This window comes from Phodopus roborovskii, unplaced genomic scaffold (genome assembly GCF_943737965.1).
Source record: "Phodopus roborovskii unplaced genomic scaffold, PHOROB, whole genome shotgun sequence".
In the NCBI taxonomy this organism is placed as follows: domain Eukaryota; kingdom Metazoa; phylum Chordata; class Mammalia; order Rodentia; family Cricetidae; genus Phodopus; species Phodopus roborovskii.
Window position 1 is genome coordinate 30,363,803 of NW_026126447.1, and position 25,089 is coordinate 30,388,891.

General features: G+C 37.8%; 1 protein-coding gene across 1 annotated transcript in view; it reads left to right on the forward strand.

Annotated features, from left to right (window-relative positions):
* Window positions 1-770: 770 nt before the first annotated feature.
* The window catches only part of Patj (PATJ crumbs cell polarity complex component), a 292,270-nt gene continuing 267,951 nt past the window's right edge, over window positions 771-25,089 (forward strand). Inside the window, exons 1-10 of the mRNA XM_051188206.1 lie at window positions 771-827; window positions 927-1,093; window positions 4,140-4,334; window positions 5,767-5,906; window positions 7,787-7,982; window positions 9,401-9,529; window positions 17,102-17,320; window positions 18,867-18,966; window positions 21,586-21,677; window positions 23,685-23,826. Of these exons, the coding sequence (XP_051044163.1) occupies window positions 806-827; window positions 927-1,093; window positions 4,140-4,334; window positions 5,767-5,906; window positions 7,787-7,982; window positions 9,401-9,529; window positions 17,102-17,320; window positions 18,867-18,966; window positions 21,586-21,677; window positions 23,685-23,826 (1,402 nt within the window). The 5' untranslated portion in view covers window positions 771-805. The remainder of the gene's footprint in view (window positions 828-926; window positions 1,094-4,139; window positions 4,335-5,766; window positions 5,907-7,786; window positions 7,983-9,400; window positions 9,530-17,101; window positions 17,321-18,866; window positions 18,967-21,585; window positions 21,678-23,684; window positions 23,827-25,089) is intronic.

The following is a 25,089-nucleotide window of genomic DNA, read 5'->3' on the forward strand; positions in this document are numbered from 1 at the left end:
GGTCTTTGGGGAATTTTCACACTGGGGAGCGACACTTGTGTAGACTGCTGATGACAGCCTTATTGGTTTTGCTGTTGACACATCATCTCTTGTAGCCTAATCTGGTCTTAAAGTCCCTTTCCTTCTTCCAAGTGTTGGGATTAGTTATATACCACTTGTAATCTGTTTTATATGGTGCTGAACCATAACCCTACCCTCAGCCCGATTCCCCAACACACTGTTTTTGGAATTCATCCTTATTGTATGTGTCAGCAACTTTTTTCCCTGAATGTTATATTTATGTAACATTTGTTTATCCACTTGTCTATGATTTGGGCATCTTGGTATTCCTAGTTGGCTAGTTGGTACCTTTTACAAATCATATATACTTTCACATACAATACAGGTTATATTTTCATTTCTCTTGGGTAAATGTTCATGAGCAGAAGGGGGTGGATTATATAATTAGTGCATTTCTAACTTTATAAGAAATACTTATGATTTCAACTATAAAAATTTAATAAAAGTAAACTACAATTTTCCAAAGTGATGTGGCATTTTACTTCCCTACTAACAGTGTGTGATAGTTCTAGCTGCTTTGCAGCCTTGCCAACACTTACTCTGATCTCTTTAAATTTTATCCATCTGAGTGGACATGCATTGATGTCTTTATGTGGTTTTAATTTGAATTTCATTAAGTACAGTCTTAAAGAGCGTTCTTGAGGTTTGCTTTAGTTTCCTCTGTAGGAGTACAGACAAACTTCTATAGTTAAAGTTATTTTTTTTCTTTTAGGCTTTTGAAAGTGTTTGAGAAGGATAATTCAAAATGCCTGAAAATCCTGCTACAGGTATAGAACCTATATATTTTTATTGTTAAATTACTTGATTCAAAAATGGGTTGTGAGACAGTGTCTAACTTGAGCTCTGATCACTTTTCTCCAATCAAGAGAAAATGCAGGTCCTGCAGGTCCTCGACCGCCTGAGAATAAAGTTGCAGGAGAAGGGCGACACGACGCAGAATGAAAAGCTATCTGCATTTTATGAGACACTGAAGAGCCCTCTCTTCAACCAGATCCTTACTCTCCAGCAGTCCATCAAGCAGCTAAAGGGACAAGTAAGTATTCCTTGGGCCTCACCTTGATGGCTTCAGATCTGCAGAGGAGTACAGGAGGATTGTAACTCTTAGTTTAGCAAAGGCACATGGGGTCTGCAAGCTGTGGGCAGCATCGGTGGGTGCTGTAAATGCTGATGAAGTTTATGTTGGGCTTTGGAGAGTGAAAAATAAGTAAAGATCAAGTGCTTCAGGATCTCAATATACATTTTTTTTTTTTTTTTTTTTTTTTTTTTTTTTTGCTATATGGTGTTAAGATTGAGCTCAGGGCCTTGTATATGCTGGAACTCTACCACTGCATTCCATTCTCAGCTCTTGTATTGTCTACTTCTTTACATTTTTCATTATGTTTTATTATGTGTGAGTGTGTGTATGTATGTATATAGTATGTATATGGGCATGTGTGGCAGTCAGAGGACCAGCTTATGTGAAGTCAGTTCCTTCCTTATGCAGTGAGGGTCCCAGAGGTCCGACTCAGGTCATCATCAGGCCTGTATCTTCTGAGCCCTCTTGCCTACTCTGTCTCTCTAATGAACACATGTATTGATTGGTTGATTTTCTTGTGTACATGATGTATGCACATGTTTGTGTGGGAGGGTACATTTAAAGGCCTGAGGACATTGTGAGGCAATGTTGCTGACCTTGCACTTATACATGGTATTCAGGAGTCTGAACTCAGGCCATCAGGATTGCATAGCTAGCACTTTTACTCAAGAGTCCTCTCCTGGTGCTTGCCATTTATTTAATAATAAATTGTCTTTTATTAATTCATTGACAATTTCATGCAAGTACACAGTAAATCTTGAACTCATTTCCCCCAGCTTCTGTTCCTTTTCCCAGGTACCTCCAATATGCCCTTTTTTATCCACCTCTTTTTAAAAACTCACTGAGTCCAATTAATGCTTGCCGTTACAATGTTGACTGGTCTTCTTAGCATAATCTTGTTTCTGTTTGACATTTATTCTTCTTTAAAACATTCATTTTTTAATTAACTATTTATTTTTTTGACACAGTGTCTTACTATGCCTGGAACTCAGAAATCCACTTGCCCATACCTGCAAAGTGCTGGGATTAAAAGACTTGTGCCACTGTGCCAGGCTCTTATAATTCTTTTAGGGTTTCTTGTATAAGTACTCAATTTATAACATTTCTACCTTATACTTTCACACTTCCAACCTCCCCTGTGTCCCCCCTCCTACTCCCACTAAACTTCATGACCTCTTTTCCTTTAATTATTATTTACCTTTAATTATTCACACACACACACACACACACACACATACACGAATATTCATCGAATATTCATATGTATATGTGTTGAGGGATGACCATTTGGGGTTTTTAATATATCAGGGCATTGTCCCTGAAAAAGAGTGGCTCTCTCTCTCTCTCTCTTAGCAACCATTAATTGGCTCTAATTCATCTAGGGTGGGGCCTTCTGAGATTCCCCCTATCCATGTTTGGATGTCAGCTGATATTGTCATTATGTATGTCTTGTTTAGGTGACTATTTTATAAGGATTCCATGGGTGCAGCATGTTGTCACACATAAGATACTATCTTTACATTTATTATTATTTTTTAATGTGTATGGATTTACTTATATACTATAGATCTATGCATGTTATGTGTGCCTGGTACCTGCAGAGGCTTGAAGAGGGTGTTGGATCCCCTAGATTAGAGTTAGAGATGGTTGTGAGCTACCATGTGTGTGCTGGGAATTGAACCAAGATCTTTTGGAAGAGCAGCAAGTGCTCTTAACCACTGAGCCACCTCTCCACCTCCCTTTAGCATTTGTTATTAATGTTGTTTTTATTCTACTGTGTGGGTACTTGTATCATCAGGTACTTAACAAAAACTGCTTCTTGTAATGCTAGAAAGTTCTTTAAAATGTTTAAGTGGCCTTGTGATTTACTTGCCATTAATATTACACAAGGATTCTGAGTGCCTGAATTTTCATATTCACCAACTGGGATAATGAATGACATCAAATGGGTTATCACAAAAGATTCAATGAGATAATAACCATGCAGGAATGCTGGTCTAGTACCTGACTCTTAGAAACATTGATTAAACACTATTGCTGTGAGTACCGTTTTTTGCCTACTGTGGATCTCTTGTGGCTCCTCCATGGAGATATGTGGATGAATGCAAAAAGGCCCAGTATCGTACATACTTAGATGCATCAAGAGGAAATTTTAAAAATAAAACATCTATGTAATATTAAAGACTCTAGCCTTAAGAACATAGTGATTTGTTGATAGGCACTTTGTTTTCTTCCTTTAAAAATTTATTTTATTTTGCCAAGTTGTGGTGGCATATACTTTTAATCCTGGTACTTGGGAGACAGAGGGACAGAGGCAGGTGGGTCTCTGTGAGTTTGAGGCTAGCCTGGTCTACAGAGCTAGATCTAGGACAGCCAAGGTTACACAAAGAAACCCTGAGTCAAAAACAAAACAAAAGAAAACAAGACAGGAAAGCATTGTTTTATTTTAATTATGTGCATGTGAGTGTTTGGGGTGGGCAGAAGAGTCAGATTCGCTGGAGCTGGAGTTATGGGTGGTTCTGGACTGCCTGACATGGGTGCTACTGTATTTGAAAGAGCAGTGTAACTGCTGAGCCATCTCTCTCTCTCTCCATATTCCTCCACACACACCTTACCTCTCATTTCTTTTTTCTCCCTGCCTGCCCTCTCTCTCTCTTAATATATACCTATGAGCGTGTGCGCGTACGCACACACATACACACAACCCTACACATATACCTCTCACTTTTTCTTTCTCCTCTCTCCCTGCCTGCCTTCCTTCTTAAGACAGAGTTACATTCTGTAGCCCTGGTTGGCCTGTAACTTGCTAAATATAGAGCAGGTTGACCTTGTACTCACATAGGTTCTCCTGCCTCTACATCCGAATACTGGTCTTAAGGTCATGTGCCACCATGCTGGCCCTTTAGTTCTTTAATATGTATATAAATTATACATATAATCAATAGATAGTGACTGTTCTTTTCTCTAGATTTCTGTTGATGGTTTTCATCTTTCTCTCCAACAGCTTAGCCATATCCCCTCAGATTGTTCAGCCAACTTTGAATTCTCTCGGAAGGGTTTGCTAGTGTTCACTGATGGTTCCATTACAAATGGGAATGCCCACAGACCTTGTAGTAATTTAACTGCATCTGGATTATTGCCTTGGACTCCAACATCAGGAAGTGAAGACTTTAACTCAGTCATTCAGCAGATGGCTCAGGTAAGGTCATGTCATGTCACTGAATATTTAGCTTTGTTAGTTTTTCTTCTGTTTCACTTTAAAAGTGAGTATTATACTTATTCTTTTTGTCTCAAAATGTGTTACTATGCATTTTGTTTGTTTATATTTTTATATTGGAAGGAGGAATTAACCCTATTCCTAACCTATATGGTAACACTTTTCATTAAATTACAGGAGAGTAGGGTATGCTGGCAAATCATATAGCCCATCATTCTGCAGGCTGAGGCAGGGGAGCTACAATTTGAGGCCAGTTTGAGCTGCATAGTGATGCCCTATCTGAAAAGAAAAGAAAAGAAAAGACAAAACAAAAAACAAAAAAACAAACAAACAAAAAAAAAACAAAACAAAACAAAAAAAAAAACAAAAAAGAAAGAAAGAAAGAAAGGAAAGGAAAGAGAAAATACAGAATATCATAATTTTATGTCAAAACAGAATTTGTGAATTGCATTTGATATAATTTGGAAAATCTGGGTAAACATTACAATGGATAATTTAACTGTAGCCCCTAATACCTACCAAGAAGTAAATGATAGAGAACTAAAGTTTTTAGATTTTTTTTAAAGAGAATTTCTTGTTGAGAACTTGAGTTTGATTCCTAGCACTCACAAATGCTGTAACTCCAGCTCCAAGGATCTAAGCCCTTTTCTGGCCTCAGTAGGCAGTTCATGTGCACATACCCATACCATACACATAGTTCAAAATAAAGTCTATCTTAAAAATAAGAAACTGTGTTTGGAGCTGCATACCCTTTAATTCCAGCACTAGAAGGCAGAGGCAGGAAGATCTCTGTGAGTTCGAGGCCAGCATGGTCTACAGAGTTTGTAGACTCTATAGAGAACTCTGTTTCCAAAAAACAAAAGAGAGGAAAATAAGTCCATCAGTCATTTAGTAAGCAAACAAATAAATAAATGAATAAATTTGGGATTGAGAATGAAAATGAATTTAAATATACTACTCTTGGGACAATAGTAGCCTTTTGAAATGATCAAGTGAATGGTATATTAACTCATTGCTATAGATTTAAAACAATTACTGGTTGACTGGGCTGAATATAAGCATGCTCCTGGCATAACTGATTTACTTTTCCTTTTAAAAATATGTTTTACAGCAAGAGAATTTAAAGAATTTATGTACAAAGTAATTGAAAGTGTATTGCTGGAAAGGATGTTTGTTTTCAGTTTTTGTCCAGCCCAGAATCTATGTCATAATGTGGATGAATTATCAAATGCTTCTCAATGCTGGACTCTGTAAAGAATTTCCAGAACCATCATATTACCAGAACACTGAGCATGTTTAGACTGATAGCGATAACCTAGGAGAGGCTGTTGTGTGCTGAACAGGTTCGGTTCTGTGGAAAGGTGATATTTAAATGCACATCCTGTTTCTTTTCCTTTCTGACTTCCTTCATTAGGGCCGGCATGTTGAATATATAGATATAGAACGTCCTTCAACTGGAGGCCTTGGGTTCAGTGTGGTGGCCCTGAGAAGTCAAAACTTGGGATTAATTGACATTTTTGTAAAGGAAATCCATCCAGGGAGTGTAGCAGACAGGTAAGGAAGTTCATTTTGTATTTGGTTCCTGTTTTTCTTTCAGCTCTGAAAATGTTGTCATAAAGAGAATAAGAAACTAGCAATTAAAAACAGTAGCACTAGGACCTAGTGCTGGTCAGTTTTTTAGAGGTTCCTTAACCCCGCCATCTCCACATGTACCTGCTGTGTTTGGAGGGTTCTGCACAAAGTCTTTTTCTCATTGATTTCTAGTCTTTGGTATATGACTCATTTCCTAAGTTCTCTATTCAGATGTAGAATAATAGCAGTAGTGGCAGGATGTGATTACAAAATTCTGTCAATAATTTTTTTCATATTTATTTTCTCTGTTTATAGATGATTACTTCTAGTCTCCTTAACTCAGTTTAAAGTAATATATCTACTGGGTTTTAATATAGATAGTATAATTTTACCATTTTGAAGCACACCATGTTTTGCAATCATTTCCATTATTCTAGAAATAGTAAAAATTCTAGAAACTTCATCAATTAGAAAGGAGCCCCCACCCTATTGTATATGTTGTCAGTCACTCCCAACTTCTTCTTCCTTCCATCTTCTAGCGGCAACTTGGCCTTTTTAAAACAGCATCTACCCACAAAGTCCTGGAACATTGTGGGAAGTGCTGCTATAATATATTGGTTATTCTTTCCGACTGTTTATTTGATGGTGTGGTGCATGATGCTCTTGTCTGTCATTGCAGCCTGACCTTCTGCTGTGTTGTCAGTGAGCCTCCATCAGTGCACAAATGTGTCCCTAAATTCAGCATTTACTTCTCAGTTCCTTTAAAAGATGATTGTAAGGCTCAATCTTAGTTCATTTTGGTATAACAGAATGCCTGAGGTTTTAGAACTTGTGTTGAACAGAGATTTACTGTCTTACTGCTCTGGAGCTGAGAAGTCCATGTCAAGGTGTTTACAACTGGCTTGGGCTTCTTGCTGTTTCATTGAGTGGTGGAAAGCAGGATGAAGTGGAGCAATGAGGAACTAAACTTAGCTTTTGTGAAGATGCCAGTCTTATCCATTGTTATGGGATGTCCTGCCTGGTTCTGCAACTACCTTGCCCCAAATGAACACACAAAGACTTTCATTAATTATGAAACTGTTGGTCAGTGGCTTGGGCTTCTTATTGTCTAGCTTTGTCTTAATTATTAACCCATAACTATTAATCTATGTATTTCTATGTGGTCTTGTCTTACAGGAGAATGCCCGACTCATGTCCTCTTTTCTTGGGCTCACATGTAGACTCCTTTCTGTATACAACTTTCCAGAATTCTCATCTCCTAGTCCCACCTGTCTTCCTTCCTGATCAATCAGTGTTTTATTCATCAACAAATAAGAGAAACATATACAGAATAACATCTCCCATTGGTCCATGATTAGATAGTACCATGATTGGTCAAACCTTAGAAGTTTCACATCTAGATACTTTATAATAGAAATCAAAATTTCCACAGGAGCTCAGAGGCACATACACTGGAACCATAGCAGAAAACTTTCTAAATACCCTGTTGACATCATGTCATCCAAAATGTTTCCTCATGTGAAACTGAAATTGAATGCATACAGCAAAAGTAATACCAGTCCTTCTGAGACAAATTACTTGGGGCAGGGTTTATTTTTACAGGAACATTAGTCAAGGAAGTATTGTAGTTTGAGGCCGGCCGGATGTTGCTGTTTCTCTCCATCTGTGTAGTCTTGCTCAAGTGATGTAATTTTTAGGTTTCAGTGTTGTGTAAATGGGCAGTGTTAACATGAGATAGGATGGTGTAAGAGAAGCACATGCTAGTAGAATTCCTGATTTGTAGAAGAATGCCAGAGCCAGTTCCATGTGCACATTCAGGGTATCAGTACCTAAAACACATTCTTCTTTTGTGGTATGACCAGGGATCAAAGACTGAAGGAAAATGACCAGATTTTGGCCATTAATGACACCCCATTGGATCAGAATATTTCCCATCAGCAGGCGATTGCATTACTACAACAAGCCACTGGGTCTCTTCGCCTGGTTGTGGCCAGGGAAGTGGGCCCCACACAGAGCCGTACTTCCACCAGCTCAGCTGATACATCTCTGCCTGAAACGGTGGGTCATAAGCTTGGGAACATAATCATTCTAAATTATGTTATTCACTGTAAGAATAGTTGGGCCGGGCAATGGTGGCACACACCTTTAATCCCAATACTTTGGAGGCAGAGAGAGGTGAATCTCTGTGAGTTCAAGGCCAGCCTGGTCAACAGACTGAGTTCCAGGATAGCCAGGACTGTTACACAGAGAAACTCTGTCTACAAACAAACAAAAACAAACCCCAAAAAGAATAGTTGGTAGTCATTGGAAGTCCTTTCCATTATTCAAGGTCGAGAAAGGTGATCATATTTTCATATGGCAACATTACAAGATGTTTATTGGATGGTTTTTCAAGACAGGGTTTATCTGCTTAACAGCTCTGGCTGTCTTGGAATTAGCTCTGTAGATCAGGCTGGCTTAAACCATAAATCTGCCTGCTTCTGCTTCCAAGTGCTGGGATTTAAGGTGTTCCCCACAGCTGCCTGGCAGAGGAATTTGATTTATTTTTGTCTTTCTAGTGTCTGGTTGGTTACCTTACTAAGATTATTATTTAACATAAAGGCCAAATTAAATATTATATTTAACTTATTTGGTGATAAGATGTCTTGTGTTCTTTGATGACATAGTGAGTTAATGTGTATGTATCGGGAGGAGGGAAACCTGCTGTGTAGCCCAGGCTGGCCTTGAATTTACAATTCCTTTGGATCATCCTTCAACCTCCTGAGTGCTAGTAGTATGGCTGTGTGCCACTATACACATGAGTCTCAGAGGTTTTATTAGAAGTTTACTTTTGACTGTCTTAATGAAGATGTGGTCATTTATTTTAAAAATCTCATATTTACAAATTATTGTGGGAGTTTATGACTAGATTATTGATTATAAAATCATTGCAGTCACTTTTTTCAAATAAGTTTAAAAAGAAAGATTTAATTTAAAAAAATTCATGATTCTTCTTTGGTATTTACTTTTTATGAACCCTCCTTTCCCCTAGTTCCCTGAAATCTTTGTAACATTGTGCTAGTCTTTCAGCAAATGTATATTCATTGGTTTCCTACTTATCCTGTGCTTGGTTGTAGGCACAGATTGGGAAACTTTTTTTGTCCTTTTTGAGTTGTACTGTTATATGATCTGTGTATTTCAGTTATTTGTGCTTATTTTCTCTGTTGAATTATAATATCTTTATTGGTGGGGCTCTCTCCCTTGCTCTAACAATCTACTCATCCACCCACCCATCCGTCCGTCCGTCCGTCCATCCATCCATCCATCCATCCATCCATCTATCTATCCTCTATCTACTTACTTATATATGGATATCTCTGTCTCTACATAGTTGTCTCCATTAATTGTGTGAATTTTCAGTTTCTTTTATTACCATATAGGAAATCTAAGAATCTGTGGTTTACCAACACTGGCTCTAACTTGCCATTCATTTGTAGGTGTGTTGGGGCCACACTGAAGATGTTGAGCTCATTAATGATGGCTCTGGATTAGGTTTTGGGATAGTTGGAGGAAAATCAAGTGGCGTGGTCGTGAGGACTATTGTTCCTGGAGGACTGGCAGACCGAGTGAGTTAACTTTTTTTTTTATTCTAATCATTTTGCTTTTATAAAATTTGAATTTTCTGATTTGAAATCAATTTTATAGCATGAGTTGCTAGGATATGTGACTCAATGAGAGTTTAAATGTTACTTATAACACTTTATATCATCAATTTGCTTTATTTAAACAATTTCTAATTCAATTTTTCTGACCTATAGTTAACAGGGTTTTGGTTACGTATGAAAAGATATTTTTATTTTTTGAATAAAAATTGTCAATGAATTAACAATTATTAATAATAAAAATTGTTAATGAATTGTTGATGAATATTTGCATTTTGACCATGTGTTACTCTTCAGTTTATCTTTCAAGGGCTCAGTGTTAGAATCAGAAGATTCAGTGAGCATATGCATTTGTCCTGGGGTAGGTGATAAGGCTCAGCTGATAAAGGTGCCCCAAAGCTTGGCAGCCTGAGCTTGATTCTGGTTCCAGTGTACGGATAGACTCCACAGCCTCGTCTTCTGACTCCACACACACACTGTGACACACTCTCCTCTATTAACAATAACGGAAACAAAAGTCCATTTGTTCCACTGTCACACATGTGAAATTTTACTTGGTTATTACATGGTTTTATATATAAGTCAAGTGTGCACCTTTGTTGCTTAGCAATGTTTTAAGTAGGCCCTATAAAGAGCTTGACAACTTTCTTTTCTGCTTAATTTTACATGGAAGAAAATGTTAAATACTGTATTTGTTTTTATTTGTTTACTTATTTATCAATATTTGTGTGTCTCTGTGTATGTCATATGTGTATGGTTACCCATGAAAGTCAGAAGAGAGTGTGTGATATCCTGGATAGGAGTTACAAGCATTTGTAAGCCTTCTATGTAGGTGCTGGGAACCAGATTGAATCCTCTGGAAGAGCTGTGAGTTTAAGAGCTAGCCATCTCCCCAGCCTCCAGTAATTAGATTCTAGAAATTGTAGAAATTTGAGTTAGAGCTCATGTTGTATAGACTGCGAATGATAATTCAGACAGAACTTTAATTCTATAACCAGAAAACAGAAAGTTTCACTGATTATATCTGTCTCCTTATAAGCATATCCCTTCTAATAAACACCTAAGTATACATGATAGATTGTTGTGCAGATTCAGCTTTGAGACAGATAGGGTCCTTGGCTCCTTACTTCTCATAGGAATGGTGGACACAGGAATGGAATTGTTTGGCCTCAACCTCCCTTCTGTCCTTTTTGCATCCAAGTATATTTATTTGTAGATATGATTAATGCTTGGTCTATGTGTACCTTGGGGTCTCATGCTTTTCATATATCTTTGAGGTCAAAGCAATTCTTGTAGTAGTAGTAACAGTTCTTCTTCTTCAAGTTTGTGTGTACCTTGCACAGAAGCAGACTGAAACTGGAAATTAATGTGGAATAAATCAGGGCCCCCAGGCTTGACCAGCTGTCAAATTCACTTAAGTAAAGTTCCTATGGTATGGTTAAAAACAATGTCAGTGAACTTTGACCTTTTGGTGTATGTGTAAGGATACAATCCTTCTTGATTGTCTTAAAGCATTTGAGTGAATTAGCCATTAAAAAAGTACGTGGAGTGGCAGCGATGGCTCAGTGGTTAAGAGCACTTGTTGCAGAGAACCTGAGTTCAACTCTCAGCGGATGGTTCACAACCATCTATAACTTCAATTCCAGGGAATTCAGCACCCTTTTCTAACTCCACAAGCACACGTATTACACATACCTACATGCAGGGAAACTACCCATACACCTAAAGTAAAATAAATCTAAAAAAAATCTTAAATATGAATTATTCAAGAATTAGAAATAACCAACAGAAAGAATGACTATTTCCTTCATCTTAAACTTTTTATATGTCCTCCCTGTCTTTAAATTTGTTTGGAATATAAAGGTGATTTGAGGTCTAGAGAGATGGCTTAGTGGGTAAGAATGCTTGCTGTGCAAGAGAGAGGACCTGTATTCAAATCCCCAGAACCCACATAAAAGCCAGGCAGGTGTGGCTTGCTTTGCCACTGCTATAGTGAAGGAGATGAGAGGACATCTGGGCTTGCTGCCTGCCAGCCTATAGCCAGGTTAAGTGAGAGACCGTGTCTCTCCACACACATGCAAAGATATAGGTACCTGAATGTATGTATACATACAGTACATGTATATGCGACATACAACCCACATGTGTGTTTTTAAAACATACCTGTAGTGGATGTGGGAGAAATGACTCAGTTGTTAAGAGCACTGGGTATCCAACACCTTCTTTTTTAACTCTGGAGACACCAGTACATGTAGGCAAAACACTCATAAAATAGAAGATATTAAACAAATTGTGTGTGTGTGTGTGTGTGTGTGTGTGTGTGTGTGTGTGTCTGCAAGCACAGTGTGTGTACAAGTGTGACCATAGAAGACAGAAGAGGGTATGGTGTTCCAGAAGCTGGGGTTATAGGCATTGGTGTGATACTGGGCTTTTTGCGTGGGCTCTGGGACTTGAATGCAGTAAGCACTCTCAATTGCTGAGCCATTTTTTTCATCTCTGAAATAAAGTAAATCTTAAAAAGTGTTTATCTTTTTGTAACTTAGAAAGGAGTGAGACATTGTATAATATTCTTATGTTTCTCTCTCCCTGTTTCCTTCCCCCTAGCAATTTTTTTAACAAGCTTCTTTGCTGGATAGGATGACATTTGCAAAGTGCAAAGTGCAGCAGTTATTTTGAAAAACAAAGAACCAAATAAATTTAAATGAAATCAAATAAGTTCCTTTACTGTAAGAATTTTCTAAGCTTTTTAATATACTAATGTGCATTATGAGTTTTCACAAGGACACTGTGATGTGCAGAGTTTCCCAGATTAATCCCATTGAGGCACTGTTGGGAAAAGCCCAAGTCTGATTCTCACCCTTTCCTGGAAGGGATCGTCACTGTTTCAGATCATCTAGGAGGGGCTAGGGGCCTGCCCATCACAGATTTTTAATGGAGAAGCAGGAGCTTGTGCCAAATATTGTCATCTGCCTAATATACATCATTTTAATGTAATCCTCAAAACAGTCTTTAAGTTTTATTTCCAAATTATAGGTATGGAAACTCAAGGTTATACAGCTGGAGAGTGACAGAGATGCTCTTCTTTTTTTCTGCTAATGCTGGATAAAATCCTCTAAGTCCTCTTGCTGTAACCATTATGTAGTTCCCTAGCATCCAGTCTTATTATCTAGTGAGTCTAGTGAGTCTCTCAATACTCCTACATCCTAACCTAGTGCATTAGCTACGTTTCTCATTGTTATCACCAAATACTGCATGGGGTAAGCATATGGTCCATCATAGTGGAAGAAGGTATGGCAGAATTCATAGTGTTTGGACATTTAACTAGGACTCCTTACATCTGGGTAGACCAGAAAGCAAGGAACAGGGAATGCTATTGCTTAGCTCACTTTCTCCAGGTTATTCAGTGCAGGACATTAGCTATGGGATAATGCCATTTATGTCCAGTGGGTCTTCCTTCTCTCTCTGGAAATACCCTCACAGACATTCCCAGAAGTATGTCTCATAGGTAATTCCAAATTAAGTCAAATTGGCAAGGAAGATGAACCATTCCAGAGATCCTCTCTAAAAGGAAAAAGAGTATACTGTAAGGTACTTAAAAACTGGGTGGGAGTATACTGAAGAGATGGAAATCCTGAAGACCAGACTTCAGAATCCAGCATCACATTGGACCGCTTACAAATGCCTGTAGCTCCAGCTCCAAGGGATTGGATAACCAACCCCTTCTAGCCTCCTTGGGCACCTACACATGTATAATTGTATATATTCTCTCTCACACAGAAATAAAATAAATCTTTAAGAATAATAAGATGAAACCAGACAGATAAAAACCTTGAGTCTTGGATCTGCTATTATTCCTGGTCAAACTGCTTCTAATAGATATGAGACTACCTTGAGGACAACACATTTGAAATGTGTATCCTGTTCAAGTTGATAGCATCTAGGCTTAGAATGTTGGTCACTTACACACACTGTTCAGCATATACCGAATTGTTTTCTCTGAGGGAAGTATCATCCAATGAGAACATATTGTTTGTAAGGAGACTGTAGGTTGCTGCCAGGGATCCTTATCCAAATGATACTAAATGTAATGCTCAGAATTCCACAAGAGAGAAATGTATTCTCACATATGTGTAAGAGGGATTTCAGATTTAGATATGATGAACATTTGAGCAACTGAGCAACAAGGGTTTTATCTGATACCAAAGCTCTTTCTTGTCCAGCTGCTATTTATTGTAAAACGTAAACAATATGTATGTATGTATAATTTCTGGTGTACCCAGATGTAAGAAGTCCTAGCTAATTGCCCATAAATGCCATGAGCTCTGCCATACCTTTTTCCATCGTGATGGACCACACTTTTACCATATGAGGAATTTGGTAATAAGAATGAGAAAATTAAGAAAAAATATTTTTTAAGATTTATTTTTATGTGTTTTGGTACTGCATGTGTATCTGTGTACCTCCTGCATGTGGTACCCAGCAGAGGCCAAAAGAGGGCATCTGATTCTTTTGAACTAGAGTTAGTGACTGTTGTGAGCCACCATGTGGATATGAGTCATCTCTTCAGCCCCTGTTTATTGTTCTTCAAAGCTTGATAAAAAGTATTTTTTTTAAACTTACTTTTTTTTTTTTTTTTTTTTTTTTTTAAATGACAGGATGTTATTCTTTAGGCTAGGCTGGCCATGCAGTTTTTGTCACAGCATTCTTAATGCTGGAATTAGATTTGAGTCACTATGTCTGGATTATATGTCGGTTAATGTAGTCAGGGGTAATTCTGTCGGTAGGGAAATACATATTCAGGCTAAAAGAGAAAAGGTCTGTCTCTCAGTAATTTTGAGATATTCTCTAGTATTCACAGCATCTGACACATCTTTAGAGGACTGGTTTTGTTTACTTTTATGTTTTTATTCGAGGCAGGGTTTCTCTGTAACCCTGGAACTCTCTCTGTAGACCACGCTGGCTTCAGAGATTCACCTGTCTCTGCCTTCCAAGTGCTGGGATTAAAGGTATGTGCAGCCACTGCTCTTGAGGCAAGGTTTCTGAGTATCCCTGGCTGTCCTAAACTCACTCTGTAAACCAGACTGGCCTTGAACTCATAGAGATCTGCCTGTCTCTGCTTTCTAAATGTTGGGATTAAAGGCATGCAGCATCCCCTTTTTTATTTGTTTGTTTTAAAATTATTACACAAGGTTTTACTATGTAACCCTCATTGACCTGGAACTCACTGTGTAGATTGGCTACCCTTGAACTCACAGAGATTCACTTGCCTCTGCCTCCTGAGTGCTGGGATCAAAGGTGTGCACCACTACACTATCCTTTAGAGCATTTTATTCTACTTTTGCAAAAGCATTAAAGCATTTCAGAAGCTAGTTGTTTTGTTTTTGTTCTTTAAATAGAGCTATTCAGTGGCTAAGGCAGGAGAATCTCAACTTAAGGACTTGCTGGCTGCACAACATATTGTGTGCCCAGGTGTTGCATAGTTCTTCATCAGCTTTCAATGGTTTGTGGTTTAAAGTACAAGATTATCTGTAGATACTTTATGGAAAGAGAATGGTGAGAGTATCAGTGAAATATAGGCTTGGGGCTGCTGGACTCAGACAAGGCAGCTGCCGTTTCCTATCAATCTGTTGGATATTTTTGCACTTACTAATTCCTTAGAACACCTGCTTTTCCGCAAGAAGATAATGTTTGACTCTCAGTGACAGATGCAAATTATCCGCATGATTTTAAATTAAGAGTTGAAGTAAAATAGGGAAAAAATAGTTTCTGAGAAGTGACTAAATATATACTTGATGTTGAAGTATTCTGTGTTTGCTAACATTCTTTATCATTTTGGCCAGTTCCCACTTCTGTTCCTGATGGTCCAGCTCCCAGGCAGCTTTGCCCATTTTCAAGGCTAGCCTGGTCTACATTAAGTGGCAGGACAGCCAGAGCTACACAGTGAGACAAAAAGGAGGGGAGAGATGAGGAGAAACGAGGAGGAGTAGAAAGAAAACACAGAAAAGAGAAAGAATTTCAAACAGCAAGAGCTACATAATAAGATTCTGTTTCAAAAGGAAGAAAACCAAAAATAAATGAGAGAGAATTAATTAATTCAGTCTTGTTGGAAGAGTAACTTTAATTTAAAATGAAAAAAATTTAGGTTTAAAAGGTTGGCTGGCCAGGCATAGTGGTGCATGCCACTTAATGTAGATCAGGCTGTCCTTGAACTCACTGAGAATCACATGCTGTGATTAGAAGGCACCCCACACCCTCCCCAGCCAGCTTTCTTTTTGGTCTTCTGAGACAATATCTCACTATATAGTCTAGGCTGTTTTCAAATTCTTTATATGTTCAGGATGGCCTTGGTTTTCCTGCCTTCGTATGCTGGGATCATAGGCATATGCTGCCATAGCTGGCCATACGAATTATTTTAATCTGTAAGATACTTTGTAGGCATGTATACATCTTAGACCATTGTTGTTGAGATTTTGATATCTTTAATATGCAGTACTAAAGGTAATTTTATAGGATTGAAGTTTTCAGGTGAAAAAACTTAGGCAAAATGCAGATGGATTAGAATTTTCACAGAGGGCACTCTAAATAATTTTATATGGTTTTATTTTCATGAATTATATCTTAAAAAGTTTTCTGTGATGCAGTATATACATAATATGCACATGGATGTTCATTTTCTGTTCCTACTCATCTGTTATTCTTTAGTCTTCTTTAGCTTAGTTTATGATAAGTATATCTTTAAGTTGTATAGGCTAAAATGTTGGGGTTCTGGTCCCTTCTCCCTTTCCTTGACAGCCCATGTAGAAGTTATCAGTCATTTTGTTGGCAGGTTGGAAAATATGTGTAGCTCCCTTCTTAATTTGAAACTGCTAACTGGTGCACACCACTGTGAGGTCATTGTTGGCGTCTCACAGCTGCTATCTCTGCTCAGTTTGTTTCCTCCTAAGTCTATTTTAAGCACAGAAGTTGACAAGATCTTAGAAAATTTAACCAGTTATGATGTCATTCCTTTGCCGACTTTGCTCCCCAGTCATAGAAAATGACTTTCCACCCATCTGTCCTGCTAGCTCCTCCTTACTGCTCACTTGTCTCTGCTTCTTCTATCCATGTTGGCAACTTTATGTTTGCCCAGTCATGATGCTTAGCATTTTGGCCTTTAGGGGTCCTCAGCTTCATGCTGTATCTTTTCATCTGACCATCCTTTCTGAAGTCCCCAGCTTTTGATCTCTTCCTTCCCTGAATGGTCATTATTATACTTTGGCTCTAGGTTGTTAGACATAAATTAAAACCTTCGAGCAGAGGCCCATTTTAGAGTTCTGGTTCCTTATTTCATTTTGGACCCTTTCATCTTGTATTCTACAAGGAATTTCTTCAACTTGTCAGCTGAATAGATCATTAAAAATGTTATATATGTCCAGCATTTGAAGTGGCTTTGTCAGTCATTTTGCCAGAATTGAAAATCTCATGTACTTTTGTTAAGCAGTTAAGCTAAATCATTGAGTTCTCTGAATAATTTTGCTTTTCTTTCTTTGATCAAAGGATGGGAGACTACAGACAGGTGACCATATCTTGAAGATCGGTGGTACAAATGTGCAAGGGATGACCAGTGAACAAGTTGCTCAGGTGCTAAGGAACTGTGGGAATTCAGTGAGGATGCTTGTGGCTAGAGACCCTGTTGGTGAAATTGCAATAACACCTCCTACCCCTGTGTCTTTACCTGTTGCCCTGCCTGCTGTAACCAACAGGAACCTTGGTTCTGTGAGTATAAAAGCCATTCTTCTAACAACACATGCTGTCTAAGATACAAAGCTAGATAAGAAATTTTCTTGGCTGGATGACCACACTAGGAAAAGTCACACTTTAGTGCTCATATTTGAAGCAGATGAGAATTTATGATGAATATTAGACATGTCTATTTCTCTCACTTCCTCCTTTTGGTGTAGTATGTGTGGGTGTGTGCATGAATACCATGCATGTGTGCAAGTACACACACACATATGCCTTGAAGCAGAAATCATTCTTCTCTAATACTGTTCTCTACTTACTTTTGAGACAGAGTCTTGCAAAGTTGAGCTTGCCATTGAGCTTGCCATTTCAGTCAGACTGGATGGCCAGCAAGCCTCTGGATCCTATCTTGAGAGTACTCCCCAGTATTGAGAGCACTGATACATGCTTCCATGCCTGGCTTTTAACGCCTGGCCCTACAGCTCTGAACTTTGTTCCTCACACTTGCGTAGCAAGTGCTTTGCTGACTGAACCATCTCCCCATTTCTCCTCCCTATGAATAAAAGCATAAAGAGGCAGGAAGAGAAAGAGACTCTTAGAACAAGTGGAAGGCTAGCACTTATCTTTAGAGACATCATTTACCGGAAACCATATGAACAAGAGTTTTCTATCTGTGATATTAGCAGTTGCTTTGTATAGTTTCTCCAGGTTGAGGTGCTAATTGATTTCAGTTCTCTTCATTTTTCAAGCTCACTTAGGTTTTCTCATCCAGTCCACAAGGCTTTGTGATGTGTGGGGTTAGTTTCTGATGCTGATGTTTGGAATTAAAAAGCAGTCTTAGTGTTTAGATACCTTATCCCTTTGCAGAAATATTTAGAAGATATGTATTAAAGTTTTAAAGTCAGATTTTAAAAATATTATTATATACCACATCCAGCTTCCCCTTGGGTTCTAAATTTTTTGTTAGGCTTGTGATTTTTCCAGAAAATATAGCCTGAGGATTTTCTAAATGGCTGTTTTAATTTTTCTGTTATAAGTTGTTACATATTTAGCAGCTAAGGAAAAACCTTTGGCAAATTTGCAGTTCTGTGGGTCAGAATTCAGAGTAGGCTTGGCTGGGTTTTCTACCTAGATTCTTATAAGTGTAAGTGAAGGTATTGGTTCTTTTGTGCTCTGTTCTTGACATACTGGGCTCAGGAGCTCCTCTAGGCCCTTTTCTTTGTTGGCCTTCTTCCACAACATCTTTTAAACCCTTAGGTCCCCTTGTTCCCATCTTTCTTGTATGACCCCTCCAACTTCATACCACATGCTGATCTTGTATGTTTAAAATCTATTTCCTTGCCCTTTCTATTAGCAACAGGAGAAAACTCTGTTCATAAGGGGCTACTTTGATTAGATTAGGAACTCCTTTGCCATCTGATTTTACAAGCACAGGGGCAGGTCTAGGGATGGGAAATCATCGGGACCATCCTAAAATTCAGTTTGTCACAGAAAACACTAGGCAGACTGGGTGCACAGATTAACTATGTATACAGTTATCAACTAAAAATCTAATAATGGTTATGTTATATCCCTGCAGGACTGTTTTCCTTTTGAAACTTATAATGTTGAACTTGTTAAAAAAGATGGACAGAGTCTTGGGATTAGAATTGTTGGCTATGTTGGAACATCTCATCCAGGTAAATGAATCATTTCTACTTAATATTTTGGATAATTATAAAGGATGTTAAGGTTTCTAGATAATAAAATTAAGTACTCACAGACTTTAATGTAAAACTCAAACACTAAAACTGTGAATCTATAATAGCAAGCAGTTGCTTTTCAGTGATTAGAGTCACATTTTGCCCCAGTAGTTTAACAGCTGATGTTATAGTTAGTAATAAAGGAATGTAATGTACAGTACATTTTGTAACATTGGGACTTCATTTTTCTTTGCTTCTAAAATAATTCTGTTTTGACTATTATGTGACTGTTAATGTATTATACAGTATTATGTCTGGAATAAAGTAAATGTATGTTGTGAATGCCCAAAATATGTTTGTGTTTAATCATGAAAAAAAAAGATAAAAAGTAGTTTATTAGAACTTTTTTTTTTTTTCATATAAGGGGAGTGCATTGTGAGAATACATGATTCAAGTATCTGAATAAAATGTTTTCAAATGTTACCTGAAAGTTAGCAGTAACTTTCACTGTTAGTTTTCCTTTGGTTATTGAAGAATTACTAGGTTAAGTAAAAATAAACCTTTTAGAAAGATTTGATAGTTACATGAAAATATATTTATGAAGTATTTTAGTTTTTCTGAAAAATAGTGAGTGTAGAATATTAATTGCTTAAAAAATGTTGTCACCATGCATTGGAGCAGGTGGGGAGATTAAGAGTGCTAATGTATTCACAGGCCTGAATGAAATTCATGTCAGACCACTTTGCTATTTTAGCCTAATGAAATATCTAATTTCAAAACTTCTGATTCTTCTGCGCACCATCCTTTTTAGGTTCAGAATTTAAAGAAGTCCCTTAAAAGCTAAGTATTGGTTAAAAAATAATGTTCCAGAAAATATATTGAGTTTATATATATAATATTTTTTTTTATTTTGGTTGTGAGCCTAGCCTTTAACGGCTGAGCCATCTCTCCAGCCCAATATTTTATTATTTTTTGAGACAGGGTTTGTATGTGTGAGTCTGGCTTCAAACTCAGAGATCTGTCTGCCTCTGCCTCCCAAGTGCTGGGATTAAAGGAATGTACCACAACTGCCTGGCTCACTATCTAATATCTTGTTAGAGTTGAGTTGTAGCTTAGTTCCTAAACTTACGCTTCAGTGAATGAGAGACAATTGGGTGGTTTTGTGTCACTAGTACAGAAAAGAACCTTTTTACTTATTTACTCTCAAAATGTGTGGGCTTGGGTGGTTTTGAGAGGATGAGCATATGAGTCAAAAATAATGAGACATTTGAAATGTCAACAGCTTTTAAAGACATGTATAGAAAGAACTTGCACTTTATTTATACCCTTTTATTCCCTTTTTTTTTTTTTTTTTTTTTTTTTTTTTTTTTTTGGGTTCTTTTGTTGTTGTTGCTGGTATTTGGACAGGCATGGTGGCATGCTCCTGTAATCTCAGTCACTTCAGCAGCTGAGTAGGCAGGGCCACTTGAACTGTGTTTGAGGCCAGCCTGGAAAACATAGAGAAACTTCATGTTCGAAACCAAAACAAGTAAAAAAAGTCTATCCAGGATGTGTAATTAAAGTGTAAAACCCTTTAAATGTTTGGAGATAACTGGAAATACTATTTTAGTAGAGGGGCAAGCAGCTGTTTCAGCATGGCAGATGAAGAATTGAAAGTCTAGAGGAGAATTGAGAGAGAAGCCTTTGTGGAAACGAGGGAGGAGGGTTAGATAGGGAAGAAGCAAACTTGTAGAGTCAGGAAAGCTATGGCATTTGGTACAATGTTAGTCTGGGTGTCAGGACTTGTAGAAGGAATAATGTGGAAGATGCTATTGAAAAGCAAGTTATTTTTCCTGATATGGAAAATCTGGGTTATGATTCAGTGAAGTTTATGTATTATTATGCTGGCAGTGGAAACTTGACAGTTTTTCAATATCTCAATTTCTCTTGTAGTTCTTTCTCTTGGGAATGTACTTTTTATATGGTTATAATTTTTTTTATAGCTGTTTGTGGTCAAGTATTTAATTTTACAGTATAAGGATTATTTCATGCTGCTGAGCTCATTCTATTTTTAAAAATTATTATTATATGCATTTAGGAATGTGTATGCTTGTCAGAGGGCTACTTTGTGAAATTGAGTTTTTCCACTATTCTGCGTATTCCTGGGATTGAACTCAGATTGCCAGGTCATCTTGCTGGCCCCCATTGTAGCTTTTCAGAAAGACCACATGTGCTTTCTTTTTATCTGGATGGCACACGCGAGCACTCAACTAAGTATGGTCTTAATGCTAGTGAAAAATGGTGAGAGGTTAAGCTGAGTCAGCAGTTCAAGATGGGATAGACCAGGGTCCATGTTGGCCCTCCAGAATTCCACTTTAGAGAGAAATGTATTCATCAAGGTTCCATTACTGATTATTTTTCCAGAAGGGTAGTCATCAGTCAAATCATTTTGAATTCAGGTCACTTTGTGATGGTGACAGTTTGAAATAATCCATCATTTATCCTGCATGTGTTCAAAATAGTATTTATGAAGTCTCAAGTCAGCCTCTTTAGCTAATTAACCTCTTGATAAGAATTTTGCAATCAGGCCCTAATTTTAGCTTTCTTCCTTTTTTCTGTATGTCTGTGTACTTTCAGGGGAAGCTTCAGGGATTTATGTGAAAAGTATAATACCGGGCAGCGCTGCGTACCACAATGGCCAAATTCAAGTGAATGACAAAATAGTGGCTGTAAGTAATGGCTTTCTTTTGTACAATTGAATCAAGTTTGAGAAAGGTTGGTTTTTCTGTGATATGCGAGAGAAGAAGATTGCTTATTTTAATTTTGTAATTTTAGTTTTGTATTATTTTTAGGGGTTTTTTTTGTTGTTTGTTTTTTGTTTCAGGGGCTCACTATGTAACCTTGGCTGGCCTAGAGTTCATTTTGTAAGCCAGGCTGTCCTTGAATTTAGAGATCCACCTGCTTCTGGCTATCAAGTGCTGTGATTAAAGTGGTGTGCCACCGTGTCCAGCTCATAGAGTTTTAAAAAATTAGCTTTATTAGTACAGGGAAATCACATTGATTCATGCTCTTACATGATTCTAGGCTCTAAATATAATTTATTCCAGCCAAAGAGGAAACATTCCACTAAATATGTTGGTAGAAAAAGTTACACATTTACTTAAATAAGTGTATGCATAGAAATGTATCTGAAAGATGTTTTTATGTCCTCTAGGAAATTCTCTTTAAGAGTCTGTTTGTGCTGCTGGGTGGTGGTATTGCATATCTTTAATCTCAGCACAGATCTCTGTGAGTTCAAGACCAGCCTGGTCTACAGGGCAAGTTCCAGGATAGCCAGGGTTACACAGAAACCATGTCTTGAAAAACCAATCCCCTCCCCAAATGTCTATATAGTCACCCATTTTTTATTATTATTATTATTATTATTATTATTATTATTATTATTATTATTATTTTGGCTTTTTGAGACAGGGTTACTCAGTATTGCTTTGAAGCCTGTCCTGGACCTAGCTTGGTAGAGTTGACTGGCCTCGAACTCACAGAGTTCACCTGTCTCCCGAGTGCTGGGATTAAAGGCATGCTCCACCAACGCCCGGCTTTATTCACCCATTTTATACAGTGAATAATCCATTTACCAGTTCTTGCTGCTTCTTTCTAAACATTTTTGAATACATCAAAAATGGAAATACTTTATATATTTGAGAATATAACCTTCTGCTAGTTAAAATTAGGTGTCCTGTGTGCCTCCTCCCTCCCAACCCCCTTTTCTGTCACCCTGGCTGTCCTGAAACTAATGCTGGAGACCAGGCTGGCCTATAATTCAGAGATCCATTTGCCTCTGTCTCCTGAGCTCTGCAATTAAAGGTCTGTGTCACCATTGCTTTGCTAGTCTCCCCTTTTACTAGAGGTAAATTTATATCTACATGCTTTGCTGTCTGTTGCACACACTGAGTTACATAGAACCAGATGATGGGTGATGTGATTAGAGTCCATCTAAGAAAGAATATTTCATGAATATTGGCTGTTACCTTAATGGGCTTATCAGATGTCTTTTGATGGTTGCAGGGTCTGGAGGCCAGTAGGAACATTGCATGCTTTGAGAAGTTAGGAGGAAATCAAAAGCAATGGTCTGGCCTGCCAGGCTTCATGCACATATGTTTTTCAGAGCACTAGAAGACCCAATGGTGTGAAAACTGTGTTTCTGTGGAAACTATCACATAGTGATTCCACATGGCAATAACTCTTCAGTGTTGGTAATGAATTTTATAGGTACATTTGAAAACTGTGTAACAATTAACCAGATTGTATAGCTTTTTAATTCTTAAAAATCTTGATTATTTCTAGAGAAGTCTCTTGCATCTTTCAGGCTGATAGTTAAAATGTGTGACTTAAGAATATAAGTTTGAGTTTATTTTCTTATTTGCGTGTAAATTTGTCAGCAAAACTAGTGTTTTATTTTTATTCAAAAATACTTTCTGGTATAATATGCAGTATTTGGGGAGTAAAATTAGCTACCCTATTTTATTCAGCATTGCCAAATTAAAATGGGAGTAGTTGATAGGCACTATGACTCAAATGCCTCTAGTCCCAGCACTCAGGAAGCTGAGGCAAGAGAAACACTGAATCTGAGGTCAGCTTAGGCTGTGTTTTGCACTGCATATTGAGACCTTCTTTCAAAAACCAAAATACAGATGGTGGTAGTTTACTTGAAACTGTGTTCTCTCTCAATGTCATAGGTGGACGGTGTGAATATTCAGGGTTTTGCCAACCAGGATGTTGTTGAAGTATTACGAAATGCAGGGCAGGTGGTGCACCTGACCCTAGTTCGCAGGAAAACATCTTCATCTGATTCTCCATTTGAACAGCTTTCAGGCAGAGGTAATTAATGCTCTCGTCCCCTTCTTCCCCATGGAGCAGAGTTTGGAAAAATGGCAAAGGTGTGGTTTGGGAGGTTGAGTAGGAGTTGTTCCTTATCCTTTGTAATGTTGTGATGGAGAGATGAGTCAGCTTGTCTACTTTGCATAGTCATTTCCCTGGCCTACTGCAATGCATCAGGATGCAAGCAGTGATTGAGTGAGCCAAGAGTGACTCCAAATGGAGACAGAAATCATTGTTTTGATCCAGGATCCTTCATTCACTTATACCTTGACATTTCTCAAGCTTCAGATCCCAGATTGCTTTTATGATGTGTTTTACTCTAGTTATCTCTTCATTTGTCTTTTGAAGTATGGTGAAAAAATAAAATAGAAATTTTTACCAAGAAAATTTTTATTAAAAATAATATAATTTGCTAATAAGGTTATAAAATAGCAACTCTTCATTGTGGAAAAATACACAATTTTTTGGATACCAGAGGACTTATTTTGGAAGACAGTTTTTTCTCTCTATCATGGTTTCTGAAGACTGAACTAAGGCTATCTGTCTTGCTCACAAGTCCCTTTGCTGGTTGAGCCATCTGGCTGGCCAGTATTTGAGTCTTTGTGGCACACAATCACATTGTGTTGTGCTATTAAAGTTCTCATTGTACATGACTGTATTCCCCTGCTTCTTCAGGAGCTCTGAGTGGCATTGTATAATTTAAAAAATTACTCTGTGACTTTCTATGAGTGTTTGTTTGCATGCATGTCTGTGCACCACTCATATTCCTGGTGCCTATGGAGGCCTGAAGATCATCTGATCCCTTGGAAGTGGAGTTATAGACAGTTTTTAGCTGCCATATGGGTGCTTGGGATAGAATCCACGTCCTCTGGAAGAGCAATCAGTGCTCTAAACTGCTGAGTATCTTTCCAGCTCCTCTGGCATTTAAAGAAAGATTAATTCCAGTTTCGCCAGGCATGGGGATGCATTATCTTTAATCCCAATACTAAGGAGGTAGAGGCAGGCAAGTCTCTGTGAATTCAAGTCCACCCTGATCTATGCAGTAAATTCCAGACCAGTAAAGTTTAAATAGTGAGGCCTCTAAAAAAACAAAAAAACAAAAACAAAACAAAACAAAAAACACAAAGAAACAAAACAAAAAAACCCCAAACAAACAAAAAAGCAAAAAACCAAACCAACCAACCAAACAAAACCAATAAATGAATAAACTTTAAGTTCCAAGGGATCAAAATGTTCTACTCTGATCTCTCCAGGCATTGGGCA